Source organism: Danio rerio, chromosome 11 (genome assembly GCF_049306965.1).
Source record: "Danio rerio strain Tuebingen ecotype United States chromosome 11, GRCz12tu, whole genome shotgun sequence".
Lineage (NCBI taxonomy): Eukaryota > Metazoa > Chordata > Actinopteri > Cypriniformes > Danionidae > Danio > Danio rerio.
This window is the reverse complement of record NC_133186.1, coordinates 14601692-14619903: the sequence shown is the minus strand read 5'-3', so window position 1 is coordinate 14619903 and position 18212 is coordinate 14601692. Positions and strand designations below refer to the sequence as shown.

General features: G+C 34.6%; 1 protein-coding gene across 3 annotated transcripts in view; it reads right to left on the bottom strand.

Annotated features, from left to right (window-relative positions):
• med16 (mediator complex subunit 16) overlaps positions 1–18212 on the bottom strand; it is a 39393-nt gene extending 21181 nt beyond the window's left edge. For 2 of the 3 annotated variants that reach the window (XR_012386862.1, XM_005155957.4), the window contains exons 1-7: positions 17746–18212; positions 17501–17608; positions 14354–14523; positions 9886–10317; positions 3461–3566; positions 3027–3182; positions 2722–2939 (exon numbers count right to left, since the gene is read on the bottom strand). Coding sequence is in view for 2 of the 3 variants with exons in the window: in XM_005155957.4 (XP_005156014.1) it covers positions 2722–2939; positions 3027–3182; positions 3461–3566; positions 9886–10317; positions 14354–14523; positions 17501–17608; positions 17746–17929 (1374 nt within the window). In the remaining variant the exon portion in view is untranslated. The remainder of the gene's footprint in view (positions 1–2721; positions 2940–3026; positions 3183–3460; positions 3567–9885; positions 10318–14353; positions 14524–17500; positions 17609–17745) is intronic. The other variant, NM_001199872.1, reaches the window with a different exon arrangement.

Here is an 18212-nt window from a genome sequence, read left to right as displayed (position 1 = left end):
CGCAGCGCCGCACAGCACCACGCCATGGATTTTAGAATTCTAAACAGGTTTCTATACACACACCGGCGGCGCCCAGCCACGATTCACAAAGCAGTTCATATTTCAGCCGGCCCACAGAGCGCCATCTGATTAGTTTCATGTTAAATATCATGTGAATGTGCGCGTTTGGTGTGTGATAGTTTAAACTTTCATGTCCGCACCGTGTCGCGGCGCTTCTGGTGTGCGACCTGCTTGACTGCCTGTTAAAGCGTTGTAGGATAAAGTCATGTAGGATTTTACTTGTTGCACATCTGTGTGGATTGTCAAGACATATTCCCTCATCAAATCGATAAACTCGATCTCAACATGTATGAAGGACGTAAAAGCCTGCCATGTGAAAAACCGCGTCGATCTTTTGGTTTGAACAAGAGTAGAGGTGAGGGACTGTAGCAGTGAAAATGAAAGTACCCGCCCCCATGACGTCATTTAGCGAACCTAGTTGAAAATCAGACAGATCAGCCAGCATAATAGAGAGTGTAGCAAAGTGCATCAAATGATCGGTATTTAAAAGGGGGAAAAAAGAAAAATAGATTTAATATATTATTTTATATTAGACATGCATCTGGTGCTTGTATTTGCTCCTACTATACGTCCACAACTTCACACATTGGGTTAAATTAGGCTTTACAGTTTCCATGTTCAGTGCTTTTTCTTCCACTATATCTTTTTGAGAGAAAGGCAGCAGCTTTACAACCTGACATTTAATCAGAAGACGAAGTCAAAGCCGAGCTGACAGCCAATCTTTCCTAGGCTCAGCAAAACTTGCAAAAAATACCCCTGTATTCCTGCAACTGCAATATTTACACAAATATTTCTTATTCAAATCTTCAGCAACGCTATTTAACTTGTGAATTTGTTTTACATTTATTTACACCTTGACCGATTTTTGTATGACATGGCCATTAAAAATGCAATGTTCCTTAAACAGATGGTTTTTCAAGTTACTTTTAAAGAGAACGTTACTTCAGTCATGCTGTTGTAATGTTTTGAGAAGACTAGTGACACAATAAAAAAATAAATAAATCGAAATAGAAATCGTGAATCGGTCAAACTTTATAAAAAACCTAGATTTTTTTTTTTTGCTAAATCGCCCAGCCCTACCCGCAACCGACCTGCAATTAGCTAATTATAATATTTTTTATTACCTGACCCATGGTTTATCCGCAGCGGCCGCAGATATAACCGCCATTAACACATCAGTAACGGGAGGCAAACATACAACCTTTAAAGGCTACAACCATAAGTTTCAGACAAAACTGCAGTGTATTTTATTGGTGAATATGTCATTTAAAAACATTATACAAACACAGTATATGTATATTTTTTCTTTAATTTAAATGGAAACCTATCTATCTAAATGTAAACTTAATCAAAAATAAGCATCACTAGCTGTCTGCAAGCTTCTCACCTGAGAATATGAACATTAAGGTGTTTTTGAAGAAGAACTGAAAACTTAATTAAATATTCCAAATGTCCTTAGAAAGGACAAGCCTGTTTATCTTTCACTAGTCTACACTTCAGTTATTTATTTAATTGTAGTTTACTTAGTTAAGATGGCTGCACTAAAGATAATAGTTTTTTCTGACTAGTCGATATTGGAGGTATTTATTTAATTGTTGTTGTTTACTTGAGTATCCTGACTGTACTAAAATGTGAAAACTGAAAATTCTGTGACCATTAACTCACCTTTACTTTTTCCAAACCGGGGATTTTTTTTTCCTGATGTTAAACAATAATTTGAACAATAACTTATAATTTCCTTGGTTGTTGAAAACTAGAACAGTAAGTGCTGAATTAAGATTGTTCTTTAGATTATTATTTTATTATTTATATTGTCAGACAGCTAAAACATTTCACTAAATGTGTTAAATCAGCTGCACAAAGCAATTAGCATACTGAAAATCTTGTAAAATTAATAGATATAAAGATTTTATGTTTATCGTGATAAATATCGATATCGACTGATATGAAAAAAAATTGTCATAATTTTTTTGCCATATGGCCCAGCTCTACCTGATGATGATGGGTGCGAGCCGACTGTCTGTTCCCTCGCAGCACGCTCTGTCATTCAACCGTACTAAGGTCATTTTTTTTCAGCAATATATTTTGTAAAAGCCAATTAAGCAAGGTAAAAGTAACTCATGCTACATTTTTAAAAAGTAACTTAAATAATATTACTTATTTTTAAAAATAATGTTTTATATTAGTATAACGTGCAATACTTATAACGCAATACCCCCAACACTGATGATAATAATAATAATAAATCATAATAAAAAATTACATCAGTTCATTCAAACTGCCTTAACAACACTAACAAAAACATACTGTCACACTGTCTATGCTTATATATTGTATCATGCTTATAAGTATAGATCCGTATTATTGTTTTATATATACTTATTCGTTTTATTTTGTTCTGGTAAATCATTTGCTGACAAGTTTGACAATTTGTTGTTTGTTGTTGACAAACTGTTTTCGAGCAGAAAGTTTTTAACTTATTAACTTATGCCAAGCTTAAGCACACTCCGTCTGGATTTCATCTTGGACGTCATTATTAAGCATTTACATAAAGGGTTTTTTGAGGTTTGATCAAGTTTGATGCACACCAAAACCTCACTTTAAAAAGTTTTCAAACACTTATTCATCGCCTATAACATGTTATATGTCATGCAGCCATACCTTGCCATGATTGTCTATGCCCACCAGAGCTAAAGATGTCCAAGAGAACTGAAGGGCTTTGAAGTGCAGCATTGGGCCTCCGGCTCTCTGGCGTTTAATGGCAGGTTCTTCTCCAACGCGCTGGGAGGAACCAGAGGAACCATAGAACATTCCCACTGTTTGGAGGGAAAGGCGATGGAGAATCTGGATACTGCCATCATGGAATGCCAAGGCAAGACCTGAGGACAACAACAAAAAAAAATATTACATTAAGTTGAACAAGAGTTACGTTGTTTTAATTGTGAGAAAGTATATTTAGCCCTTACCGAGGCCTGGGAAGAACTTAGTATCAGAGGCAACTTTGAGATCAGTGTTTGAGATGGAGATTGGAAGTTTAGGCAGAGCGACAGCAGACACTCTGTCCAGATCATTGGTCGTTGAGAGGATTCGCCACTTTAGAGTCATTGGCTGCTTTTCACCTACTGAAGATGGCAAGAAAACAAACAAATTTTTTTTTTTTTTTCAGATAGCATTAGCAAATCAAGTTTCAATCGTGGGAAATAATGCACCACAATGAATTATCATAAAAATAAATTATATAAAACATATAAACATAAATAAAATAAATATAAAAGGTAAATGTTCATATAGCACAGAGGTAATTGTTGCAATAAAATTAAAAACTTTGCATTATGGTATTTTACAAGTCATCAATGGGTGTGTTATCATAACAAACAAATTTTCATTCATGTAAACTTACCCACTGGTGATCGGTGTTGAAAGATATTGTTAACAGGGAGACCCTCCTTGCGCAAGGACCAGCACTCAACAATGCTGCCCATCTGACTAGATGCACAGAGCAGGACCTTCAGAAAAAGCAAAAAAAAAAAAAAAAAAAGTGTGCATGTGTAAAAGAGAAATACCAAAAAATGTTGTAATACAGTTGATCAAATGTGCCTTTCAGACAGAAACTTTGCAGCCTTTGACTACATTTGATCTCTTTAAAAGAGAAACACTAAGCTAATATGATGTTTAGATTTACATTAAACAAATGCAGTTTTTTTTTTATTCTTGTTTTTATGTATTTATTCATTGTTCTGTCATTTATTTTCAGTGTAAAATTGTTACTTGTATTTACTTGTATATTAATTATGGAGCTAATAGTATGCCAATACAATCTGAATTTGAATTGTGTTAATTTTAATTATTAACAATTGTAATTTAATAAATCTGAATTTTGTCATTAATTTTTAAACATAAATTAATTTCTTAATTTGAATTTCTTAATTTGAATTTGAATTTTCTTAACTAAGATATTAAACATCTGCATTTTAAGACCACTGATTTTTTCACGGCAGATTTTTTTATAGACATTTTAAATTTCAGATGTTCAATATTCAAGTTATGAAATTCAAATTCAAATTCAAATCAAGAAATTAAAACTCTAATTAAGAAATTCAGATTCAAATAAAAGAATTCAGATAAAAAAATGGCATATACAATTCTGATTTATTAATTTACAATTGTTAATAATTCAAATTAACACAATTCAAATTCAGATTGTTTTGGCATATTATTAGCTTTATATTTAAACGCCAAACACTTTTTTCCATCATTTTTAAGTAAATGGATTATTTTAAACTTTGTTTAAATTGACAATTGTTTATTTTTTATTACTATTTGGGCTGCATTGTTTGGTTACTAAGCAACAACAAATAACACTTTAAAATAAGTTTTCACATGCTTTACTAAACTAGTAGAGTTTTGAAATAAATGAATGCACAATAACAGTGATACCCGTGAAACCATGATTATTCCTCTGACTAATATCGATTTTTTTTTTCTTAAATGCGGTGTTACTTTTAGACCACACATAATGGGACACACACTTCCAAAAAGGGTAAACTTTCCTGTTATTAGCCCACAGAGGGTCTATTTTCCCGAGGGTCTTCAAGATCTTTTGTTTTCCTTTCAAGTTCTTTTTGCTCAGCAGTGGTTTTTATCTTTGAATTCTGCCATGCAAACCATTTTTGCCTTGTCTCCTTCTTATGGTGGAGTCATGAACACTCACCTCAACATTGTGTCTAGTCTTGAGGATCATTTGGTCTACTGCACTGTCACACAGGTCCTAATTATGTGATTAAGTGGCTGTAATCAGACCTGTGTGTGGCTAGAGAAATTGACATTTTTATTCATTCATTCGTTCATTTTCCTTTAGCTTAAAGGTTTTCATTATTTAGAAATAAAAGCCACATTGCTGTGTATAAAAAAGGTTTTTTGCGCTAAATCTAATAACTGTTTGGACCACCCTTAGCAGCAACAATTGCAATCATTTATTATCAATAACTTGGATCGTTATGACGATTTTATTACGATATGACGTCCGTTTTCTCTTATTAGTTGAGCTGTTTGCACGTGAGCTACGTTCCACCTGCTGTCGCACGTGAGTTCAGATAGCAGCAGCAGTAATGTTAGCAGACCAAGATGAGTGGAGATGAAATAGAGGATGGCCCATCCTCTCAAAATCAGACGTCTGGCAACATTTCGGTTGTACAGTCATTGCTTTAGACTCGTCCGCTTTTTGACACGCATACTGGTTCAAACATAGCCTAAGTTTTAAAGTCTTCACAGTGATTTACATACTTTGCAAAGCGACATGGATACCTCCTAATGGTGTTGAAAGAGTCACATACTGTATTTATAAGGTATAATTCACCCTAAAATATCATTCTGTCTTCATATAATGATGTATTGGCGGCCACAAAATCACACATGACGTGAGCTGACTGTGAGCTGTTACTACAGAGGGCAGACTATGATAGAGGCGCACGCGCGTCTGCTTCAGTGAACAGAACCTGCAGGTTGTGACTAACAGGTAATAAAGTAGTAAACAACATTTAGTTTGTGGAACAAAGTGATCGTTCTGGAGCCGTGTGGGAAGTATAAACAGCAGTGGAAATGAAACCGAAAGCGTGCACATTATTTAAATAATCATATCGCATTTTAGAGTTATGATTACGACGAGCATGAACTCTTGAGTACAGAGGTACACAAAAATCCACGACAACATGATACACTTGCACATCAGCGACGCCGAAGAAATAGTAAACCTGCCTAAACTGCTGAAAAGAGCCACGACTGTCCTGTGTAATGAAAAGACGGCCACCCTGTCACTCATCATGCCCAACATGAAGACAGCCATCCATAAAAACCTCTCAGACAGATGCACATAAGTTCAGGATTATTTTATAGAACTCTGATTACCTGGAAATGTAGATTTTTTTAATTTATTTTTTATTTTTATTTTTTTGCACACAAAAAATGCAAGTGGCCAAGCAAAGCCTCAAGCTCTTACTGTTAAATTCAATTGAATTGAATCATTTCAATAATATTTTATAAGAAGTTTTTAAATTGTTTTATTTTCCAGAGACAGTCCTGTTTAATTTATTTTCTTAAAGAAGGTTCAGTTTAACAAGTTGAAACAAAAGAAATACATAACAAATAGTTTACTTGGTAATTAAATTTTTTTTAAATAAAATTTGCATTTCAGTTTGATTTTTAATTTTTATTCCAAATATCGTGATACATATAGATTTGTGAACATTATATCGTGATACACATTGTATCGTGAGCTGAGTGTATCGTTACACCCCTACAGCACTGTGAAGGAATTTTGGCCCACTCATCTTTGCAGAATTCTTGTAATTCAGCCACATTGGAGGGTTTAAGCATGAACTGCATATTTTTTATTTTTGTTTTATTCAGCAAGTCAGAAGTGGATTTGGTGGTGTGCTTTGGATCATTGTTCTGCTGCAGCACCCAAGACTGCATCAGCTTGAGGTCAATAACAGATGGCTGGACATTCTCTTTTAGGATATTTTGGTTACACAGCAGTATTCAATGTTTCATTTATCACAGAAATTCAACCAGGTCCTGAATCAGTGTAACGGCTCCAGACCATCACACTACCACCACCACATTTTACAGTTGGTATGATGTTTTTTTTTTTTTTTTTAGAAATGCAGTGTTACTTTTAGTCAACACGTAATGGGACATAACAACTTCCTTCTGTCTCATCAGTCCACAGAGTATTTTCATAAAGGTTTTCTGGCAAAACTGAAACAAGCTTTTATGTTCTTTTTGAACAACATTGGTTTTCATCTTTGAACTCTGCCGTGCAAACCATTTTTGACTAGTCTCTTTCTTATGGTGGAGTCATGAACACCAAGGATCTCTGGATCTTATTGTAGGGTCTTTTGTGACCTCGATTGAGTTGTCGCAGCACTATTAGGGTGATTTTAGTCACTCCTGGGAAGGAGTAAAGTAAATGAACATAACCATAAACATAAAAGGTTGAGAGAAATGCTAATTTTAAAAGAAAAATTCAGATGGCATTTAGAGGCTTTTGCATTTATATATAAATAAATTAGCATAGAGTAGTCGACTAGTCAAATGATCGATTACTTCAACCACTAGTCAGCGCTCTCAGAAGCAATCGACTACTCGAGCATGCGTCTACCATAAATGACATCAAAAGGACAAACGTATCCAACAAACATCACAATCCAAGGTTAAAGCTTCCAACTACAACTGAGGACTAAATTCAAGATTATTTACATTATCAACATTAACACCACAGGGAATCCTCTCGAATGGTAGTTACATGGTTTCCGCTACATTAATTCTTCCGTGGCGTGGCACCACACCAAAAAATATTACAGCCTCCCATTCAAAACATTCAGTCGTGTTTTTTTTTTAGCTGGTTATAATCGCACCAAAACGCAATAAAAGGTACGTGAATTATAACAGCAGAATCTTTACTGTGTGTGCGTCATTTGTTTAACCCTTAAAGGTTACGTGCTGACTGACTGACTGACTGACTGACTGACTGACTGACTGACTGACTGACTGACTGACTGACAGGTGCATGACGCGTGAGGCCAGCAAACACGACGTAGATTTCAGTTAGATTTAAAGTTTCCATACAAAACTGTAAATGATAACATTAATGAAAATCTCTTGTCTTAGTCCTATCAAAATAGCAAACACTGAACATCTCTCTTTATTTGGGCTAAAAGACTGCTTTATTTATTTATTTATTTATTTAAGACTACTTATTTGTACTGAATGTTTGTGCTTTCATTTTAGTTGTCTTTTATTTATTCAATTATATTTTCCAAAACGAATCCTCTTTTCCCTTAACAAGTTTACAATAAAGTGTGTTAACAAATTTTAAATGATTAATGAAGGAATTATAATGCTTTGACTTATTGTTTAATCTCATTTACAAGCACAGTAGCATATTTAAAGCTGCTGTATAGGCTATTTGTGTCCGTTCGCATCCCGTCCCTTTGTGCCCCCTGGGGGCTTATTCACAAACTGCGGTCATACACTAAAAACAGAGCGACAGCAATTTCAAATGGCGGCGGTATATGCTCCGGCGGTAATAGACACTTTGAACTCTCACCTACTGTAAGTATACTTTATAGAAAAAGGTCTATTGCTCAGCATATTATGACTTTATCTTAATAATTTTGTGCGCAAGCAAAGAGATTGAAATAACGCCATAGGTGTTTGGTAGATCTGTATAAAAAAGGCCTACCACCACAGCTGGAAAAAAGTCCTATAGGAAACACAGATTAATGTAATGAACATTAGTTTTCTCTATACGTTCCAAGCTAGCGAAATCATTTCTTGCTATCCCTGCCACCAGCACACAAAGTGAAAGAAATTTTCTTTGGCCGGCAATACTGTAACAAGACAAAGAGTAACCTGCATCCCTCTCACGTGGATGCACTTGTATTTCTAAATGTAAACCAGCGATCCATGAGCTTGACCATAGACTGACAAGAGGATGAAAGCAGGGATGACGTGTTCTGTATAAAGTCGGATGAAGTAAGATTCTATCCCTTATTTCTGTCGAAAACTGGGTAAATATAAAATGATTAAATTGCAAGACGGGCTTTTTATTCATAGTTGCGTTGCTGTTTTTTTTTTCTCTGACTTTTTAAATATGAAATACATTTTCTCTAACATTGTCTGCATGTTAAAATATCATGCAGTCATTTGTTTTTTTACTGTGTCTGCGCATATTTTATTTATTATTTTAACCTATATATTTTTTCACTTATTTAAATAATTTGTTTATAAATATTGTATTTATTATTTATTTTCTGTTTGGCTGTATCGACTATTGTCGCTTGTTGAACTATTTCTTTTCTGAACCAAAATAATTTTCATTCTTGTTATCACTGCTGGAAACTTAAATATTTAAAGACTAGTTGTTATATAACAGACTACTACTTGCGAGCACATGATCGTTTGCAGAATCTTCAGGCCGGTTGAAGTATATATTTTCGTTCATTTTGTTATTTTAGTAACTGTGGATATGTAGCAAAAATTAAATGATTGAATGAGATTTTAGCCTATAGCTCAGAATAATTTTATTAATCTTTTAATTAGTTTTATGAATACTGCGTTATGAATATGAGTTTTCAGGAAGCACTGTGTCGGGTTGTGGCTATTTTTACATTCCATAGCTTTCATTAAATGTATAATTAAAATGCAATTATTAACCTAGTTTTTTTTTTTTTTTCGTTTGTATTATAAATATTTCATTTTGGTATTTTCAATTTCAACTTAACTTTTTATTTATGCATTATTTATTAATTTAGGCTTTTTTTATTTAATTTTTTTTTCGGGTCAGCTGTATTGTTGAGGAGAACTATTTTTATCTTGTCGAACTGGTTTATCAATTAAGTGTTACTTAGTTCTTATTACGGCTGAAAAATAATAAAGTTGCTTTAATAACTTAAAGTATTACAGGATGAACATGAGTTTGCTTCGCATACACAGCAAGCTTATGACGCAGATGTTAAATGACAATGTTGCGTGCAGCTTTTTATTTTTATAATACACTGTGACATAAAAAAGTAATATAATTTTTTGACAGTTTATGTAAGCGCTATAAAAGCAATGCATTCGGCTATGAATTAATAAAACTTATTGAAAAGGATTTCTTTGTCTTTTAAACTAGTAGCTCGAACCACGGGTAGTCGAGTAACTCGAGTATTGTTTTGAAAACAAATCTATTAGCAGAAACCAGTAGTCGTGCAAGCCCTAAAATAAATGTAATAAAAGATGAATATTTTTTTCTAAAATTGTGCCAGGTGTTCCTTATCTCACCTGTTCTGAGTTCTCTCGCGTGAGGAATTTAAGGTGTGTGACAGCAGGGTACTTGTCTCTCCGCAATGGGTCGGTGGTGCAGCGCATGAACAGTGAGGGAAGGAGCTCAGTGTCGATGCGGCACTTCTCATTCACCACACTCACACACACTTTATAGAACTGCACCGGAGAGGAGCTGCTGCCATCTGTGGCCGCCACGACTATATTCCCACCACCAGTAAAGGCGATGTCTGCTAGGGCCACACGACCCCTCAGTCTGCACAGGCTCTCACTGGCTGTCAACAAAGTCCCATTTGGCTTTAATAAGGACACAGTCACCAGGCCGCTCACTGTCACTGCTAACCATCCCTCCATGGGTTTTCCACCAAATAACGTCAGAGACGGGGAAAACTTAACCCGGGAAAATTTCTCTCCAAAGTTCGTTGAGCCAGACTGAAAAGCAAGAAAGAAATGTAGGTGTTAGTTAGGTTTTCGATCATTCATAATCATAAGTATATATATATATATATATATATATATATATATATATATATATATATATATATATATATATATATATATATATATATATATATATATATATATATATATATATATATATATATATATATATATATATATATATATATGCAAAACCCTCTAAATCATCTGACCTCTTTTTTTGTAAATTAGCATTTTCTATCAGGCTTCTCTGACTAGTTTCAGAAGTTTCATTTTATAGGTAATGATAGGGTTATTAGCTAGTAAAAAAACACCTTTTTATTTTTAAAAATGTAGCTTCAGTCATTTCTTCGGTTTTTAACAAGGTTTATTTTCTTTTGCGTCAAAACCCGCTAAATCCAGCAGTGCTTTTTTTTGCAAAAACCTATTGAGACTAGACAGTGGGACTAGTTGAAAATCACTAAAGATGCTATTATTAATTATTTTACCAAACATTAATCACCTAAAATTAAAAATATATAAATCTGTCAAGTCAGTGGTGGTTCATTCCACTGTGGTAACCCCTGATAACCAGGCACAAAGCAGAAGGAAAATGGATGAATGAAATTTGTAAAGTAAGTGCATTAATCAATAACATTAAAACTGAGATTAATTAAATCTAACAATCTGTTGTCATTTCTGATATTTAGGACTTAGATTTAATGTAAGTAGAGCAATGTAAACATTATAAACTAACCTTGGTAGATTAAAATAATATAGTGTAAAACATTGTGAAACATCAATATCAGAGCATTGTCCTTTAATATAAAAAGCTTATTAGACGTTTAGGTAATATGAGGTAAAACATAAATGTATAGTTTTATAAATATTATTATTATTTTTTTTAAATAGCTTACATTAGCAAATAAAACACAAGGTAACTACTGGGCAAAAAGGGGATGCCTCTCAGACAATTTTAGAAGCTGTCATTCATTCATTTTCACCATACTCAAGGTCTTGGTCTCTTGTTTATCTTCATAGCATCCACATGGGATAAAAGAATGGCATCTAAAATCTAACACAACTCTGTCTTTCATGAAATGCAGTTGCCATTTAATGTATAGCAAATTGGACTCATTTAAAGTAGCGTCACTGAGCAAATAAACGTTTTGAAAGCACGCTACACTTCTGACAGTACATCGTGTTATCTTTTTCTTTTAATGTACAGAGTTTTGAGGTAAAGGACATTTTCATTTGCCATTCACTGACAGTAGGATGGGCTCATCCAGTTCATCAAACTCCATCTTTTAAAATCGAAATTGAAATAAAACTCATCATAAAAGCTAGCATATCAGCGCACTGCTACATTGAAAACATATGATTCGCTTTGCGCCTTCTGATTAGTTCTCGGCATATAGCGCTTTTGCTGTTAAAGGCAGGTGGCATTTAGCGGATTTTGCCTATAAACTGTTATTTCTGAATGCACTGACACTGCGATTTAGATGATAAGAAGCAAATCCATTTGTTGATGGTGTACTACAAGCCTAAAGCATTCACTCAATGTCAATTGACGGAAGTGGCGTTTAGTGGCTTTTGCATCTGAACTCTTCATATTGTCTCTATGGTCATTTTCAATAAATCAAGCACGTAGCAGAATAGTAGCAAAATTAGCGCTGTTTGATTAAGATAAATGCAAATAATGTGTTATTCAAGATACAATTCTATATTAAAAAAAATATAATAACAGCATATAAAATTAGGGTTACACGATTAATCGAAAAAAGATTGCGATCTTGATTTAACCCAACACACGATCATAATTCAGTTTTTCTATTATTCAGCCAATTATAATTTCAAGGTCTGGAGAAAATGTAAAAGGTAGTCGCACAAGTCTTTACATTGTTTTATATACGTTGCTCAGCAACATGGACACCTCTCTAATGATGTTAAAAATGTCACATACAGTATTTACAAGGCATAATTCACCCCAAAATTTCATCTCTGTCTTATTGCAATGACAACCGAGAGGACATGCGTGTTCCTTGTAAATGATGTCTACTTTAGTGAACAGAACCTGCATAGGCTGTGAATAACAGTTAATAAAGTTGGAAAATAATGTTCAGTTTGTTGCACAGAGCAATTGTTTGGGAGCTGTGCGGGAAATATGATTTGCATGTGTGTTTTTTCCCAAAGTGACGGTAAATGCACTTGGCAGAAAAAGTGAAACCGAAAGTGTGCACATCATTTAAATGATCATATTGCATTTTAGAGTTCTGATTACGACAAGCATTTGATATGTTTTACTTTCATAGGAAACACAAAATGTTGTGCATGAAAAGAAATGTTTACTGGGTCAGTTTAACTATAGCCTGTATAATGATGAATATAACGCAAATGTTTCATTTCACCAGTGAAAAAATGGTCTAATAATGTTGTAAATAACAAATGACAAGCTTATGTCTCAAACATAATAATTCAACTGCAGAATTATGAATAGTTGCATTCTGATGTCATCACTTTACTGTGAAATAACAAACAGAACAAATTTAAAGTCTGTTCAAGTCCACCATTCTATGTCTATACAAAATTTAGCTTTTTAACCAACAGTTGACCTACACATAGGCCTAATAATATTATTGTTGTTGTTGTTGTTTAACCATATGTTTGAGAAATAATAATAGTAGCCTACTCATATTAACCTTTATTTTACATCTATAGAATCGTGAGAAAATCGTGAGAAAATCGTGATCTTGATTTTAAAGCAAAAAAAAAAAATCATGATTTTCATTTAAGCCAGAATCGTGCAGTTTTATGTACAATAATATAATAACAAACATAGGCTATGTTTCATAGTATATCATAGAAAAAAAAGCATTGCGACAACTTCTTAAAGTGAACAGCATGTTTTACTGTTGCATACAACAAATCAGACATCTAAACAAACAAACAGAAAAGTACACCTGCATGCCAACCCTGGTTGGTTTCTGAGATGTGTGTTGACATGCAAATCCATTGCCTGAAGTGCTGAAGAGTCTTTCAGAGGGTGTGCTTCTGGCAGGCACAAAGAGATACTTTAGTACTAAAGTACTCTTATTGCCAACCATTGCAATATAAATAGCAAAATATGCACATTTGCAAGATTTGCAATTGCAATACTCACTTCCCTTTGGCTTATTCTCTGCTTTATCAGAGGTCATCACAGTGGAATGAACTGCCATTACTCTGGCAGATGTTTTACACAGCAAATGCTCTTTTGGCCATAACCCAACACAAAGTACGAACATCAGTGCTGGGAAACACTGACACACTCTCTCATTCTTACATTACATCAAATTTAATTTATCTGATTAAACTTTACCGCATTTCTTTGGACTGTGGGGGAAACCAGAGCACTCAAAAAACAAAAAAAAAACACTTATCCTTTTATTATGACTTATCATACTGCACATTGCAATGCCAAGCTTATATGGAGTTGTATCCAGAATGTTTATTGAAAAATGTAAAAAAGCACATTTGATCTGGTGCTCAGCCAAAAAAGTAAAAAGTGCAACATATATATTCAAAAAGGTGGCAACACCAAAGCGCAAAAACAAGAAAATTTATTAAATTAAAAAAGGCTGACATAAAGTGTGTAACGTTTCAAGCACACAGCTTTTCATCTTCATCAAGATCCAGTTCCCGGAAAAGATCCAAACTTCTCATCACTAGTTTGAAAACAATGGCAACCAGAAGATTTTGAAAATCATACAGTCTGAAATTGCCATAAAGCTTTAACAATTATTTTAATGCACTCATAGATCATTGATGACTTTCCAGATCTATTAAGTTACGATGCTTTTGGGACACAGACCATAACATTAAGATCAATCGTACAATTATTTTTAGAATCTACATACTGTAGGCTAACTAAGCTTTTGGGAAATGCAGCCCAGTTCAATAAGAATGTCAAACTGTAGTTGCAGGACAATAGACTGAAGATCAGCTTCGCCGGCCCTAACCAAGCAAGCCAAAAGTAACAGTGGCAGGTAAGGGAATTCACATACTGTACCTTTTCAACATGCAGGGCGAGTTTGACTCCATTGTGTAACCATGAAAGTGCTACAATAGGGTCTCCGTCCACTGAGCTGCTCTGTGCGCACTCCCAGCTGTTCACCAGGTGCTCTGTCATGCCCCAACACTTGATCTGACCATCACCATCAGCAGACAACAACCTCGAACCTAGCAAACCACACAAGAGGTAGGGTTGAGCAATGTCGACCAATTTGGCATCATACAATGTCTAATGTAAACCATCGCGATGGACGATGGCATATGACGGTATGTCTGAATATCAAGTTTAACAACTATAATGAGACGCAATCCAGTGGTACACCCTTGATAAACTGTCAAACATGCACGACTCTCTGTCTCTGGAACTCAGAGGAGCGCATGACAGTGTGTGGCTCTGAAGTGAGCACCACTTGCGTCTGTGAATGTCTGTCTGTTTCTGTCTGTATGTGTGTGTTTGTGTGTGGTCACGTGATGTGCGTTTTCAGCGGACGGAGGGCTGTTCAGAAATGCTAGGTAAAACACGATGGAGATGTGGATCATTTCGTTCTAAAATGCCATCTTTACACTAAGACGTCTTTGTGCAAACGGGGCCTGAGTGTGTATTTTTTGCGTGAGGGTTTGTGATGGGGCGGAGGATCAGCGATGCAAGCTCAGCATTGTGTTGTCTATTGGCCATCGAAGATGGACGATGGCATCGACTATCGGCCCAACCCTAACAAGAGGCAAACATTATTGACTTATTTGAACAAATACATTGATTAGGGATGCTCATTTCGGTTAATTTTGCCAATCGAAATCTGCCACTCATTAACTGAATATTAACTGCTAACTGGTCAGATTAATATTAAACTACTATTTAATTTAAAACAAAGCAATTGACGTGTCTATTTTGTGTCCGACACATTTAATATTGCATTTTAAAATACTGATTTATTTTAACATGCAAACATAATAACAACCGCATTTAATTAATGCTCCGCTACATTTTTTAGCAATCAGCATCAGTGCTGCTTTGGCATCGACTTGTCTGTGTCAAACTGTGACCAGCATCATCCTTCTTTCATTTTGCTTTTTTGGCAAAATATGTCTGTGGGCACATGTAGTTGCACATGTTACTGTCTCACGAATAAGCAAATATGTGTTGCACATTTATGCAGCCAAACTTAAATAAAATAAAAACAATACATTTTTAATCATTTAACTGATACCAATAATAGATTAAAATGCACCTTTTAAGACAGGGATGCCCAAACTCTATCCTGGAGGGCCGGTGTCCTGCAAAGTTTAGTTCCAACCCAATCAGACACACCTGGGCTATCTAATCAAGCTTTTTAAAGGCTTTCTATAAACATCTATGCAGGTGTGTTGAGGCAAGTTGGAGCTAAAATCTAGTGGTGGGCAAAGCGAGGCTTCATGAAACACTGAAACAAACAGTCGAAGCAAATGTGTCGAAGCTTCGAAATGTTTTGAAACCCCACTCTACGGTGACCACCTAGTGGTCATTTTTATGTATTGCACTGAAACAGCTTCAGCAAGAACATTTTAGCAAATTGAGGTATTACACCCCACTTTGTAAAAGTATCTATTCAAGAGATTTAGTGGAGCGGTTAAGGTTTCTGACTTCCATGTGGGGATATTGAGTTTGAATCCAGGCTGATACGGCTTTTTTGAAATGCTTTAATACCAGTTGGTAATGCTTTGTTCTTGTTTCGTTTTGTTTCAACATTGGTCTGACATCCGAATAAACACTTTGTAAATAAATATGTCTTGTTTTGGTATTAAAACAGAGTTGTTGCTAGATCAGACACAGTTGTGGCCAGAAGGTATCAAGAATTATTTATATTATTTATTAAATTTCCCATTTATTGTATTTCATTAACGTCTATCCAAACCCTAAACCCAACCATCACAGTACTGTAAAAATATTTATTATTGTTTTAGTGTTACAAAAATGATGCTATATTGATGGCGTATCCTCAGCTTTAATCTATTTAGGCTACACCATAAAACAGAAACATGATTAAAATACATAAAACCATGATTTAGGTGTATTTGTACAAGTCGGGATTCAAACCCAAAAGTCATTGGAAGTATAAAAACAGCGTGTACAGGCACAGTCCACCAGGCCATATGAGACAGATTTTGAAACTGACGCCGGCAGTTACATCCAGATTCGCAAGGTCTCGAAACACTTCTTAACTGATTGTTGCTTTGAATCATTTTAGTCACGTGTCCAGGTGTTTTGAAACACTTTAGTCACGTGAATTGGGTGTTTCGGATCATGCTTCGGTGCAGTGTTTCGAAACACTTGTGCTTCGGGATCTCGAAACTGTGTCGAAACGTCAGTTTCACGTCAGCCATCCCTACTAAAATCTGCAGGACACCGGCTCTCCAGAACTGAGTTTGGGCACCCCTGCTTTAAGTTAACGGGTTAATCAGTTATTAGGAGTATCCCTAAAACTGATTTTATAAACAACTTAATTAATAAATGTTTTATGAATATTAAATAAAAATGAATATACCTTTTTTATTATTATTTTTCTTCATACTTTGATTTGGCTTTTTTGCTTCATATTAAATTTAGCAATTGTATTATTTGCACTACTGTTTTCATTTGTTATAATATAAAGTATAATTTTTTTATTTGCCTTTTTGATTTACTTTTATTTTAATAAATTATATATATTTTTTCTGTTCTGTTACTTGCTAAAGCAACATTTGTAATTTTCATTTAATACAAGTTTTTTCTTTATTATCAGATTTTTTAAATAGTTTTAGTATTTGATAATGGTAAAAACCCTGATTTGGAAAAGTATTTAGGTTTTACATTGAAACGCGTCTCTCTTCAAATGTTTTTAACACTCTAAAATGATTCAAATGTCAATTATAAAATAATTATATTATTACAAAAAATCTATAATAAAAATAAATATTATATTAGATTTTATTATTCTGTATCTAATCTGTACTGATTTAAGACCATCGCAGTACATTAATCGAGTAAAATTAGGCTTACCCTTACAATACTGAGACTACCCACCTAAAATAAATGGAAACTTTACTTCTAAAAAAAACTTGTCAAATATGATCTGCACATATTGCCAAATGTTTAGCCCATTTCATCTTTATCATCATGATGACTGACCAGACTGATCCCATTCTAGGCAGGAAATTATCTCATTGTGACCAGAATTGATGGAGTACACATCCCAGGGGTGATCAGTGTCAATGATGTGTATCATATGACTGAGATCTGCAACAGAAAAAAAAAACATGATTGTTGTTGCTGATATAATGCTTGATCATAAATAAACACCATTGTTCTATGTATTTTGGATCCAAAACGAATTGAAAATGTATGTTGTTTCTTGTCCTCCATTCATAACTCACCAACAGGAGTGGTAATATTGGTAATAAAGGCATTGTCCAGACCTTTGTCATCCTCCTCATTCTTCAGGTCAGTGGTGAAAGCGATGAGGTTTCTACATGACCAGGCGCACACCAGAGGGATTGAAGGACAGTGGTTGCTCTTGGGTCTCTTCTCCCACTCGCAAACATATGCGATATCCATCATATAATGAAGGAAACTTACTGTTTACAGCACAGATGCCCCAAATGAACACCTTTGAATGTGTTCACAATCACTACGGGAGACAACAAAAGCAAACACCGCTACTGTACAGAAACAGAAGAAAATGATGGGTATGGCAGACTCAAAACTACATGCTCCTGCTAATAAGTCCGAACATAAATTAATTTGTTAATAATATAAATTGTTCTGGCGTTTCAAATCTATTCTAATTCAGCAAATAGCACTTTGAAGCTGCACATCACATCATTGAGCGCCTGTATTCGTC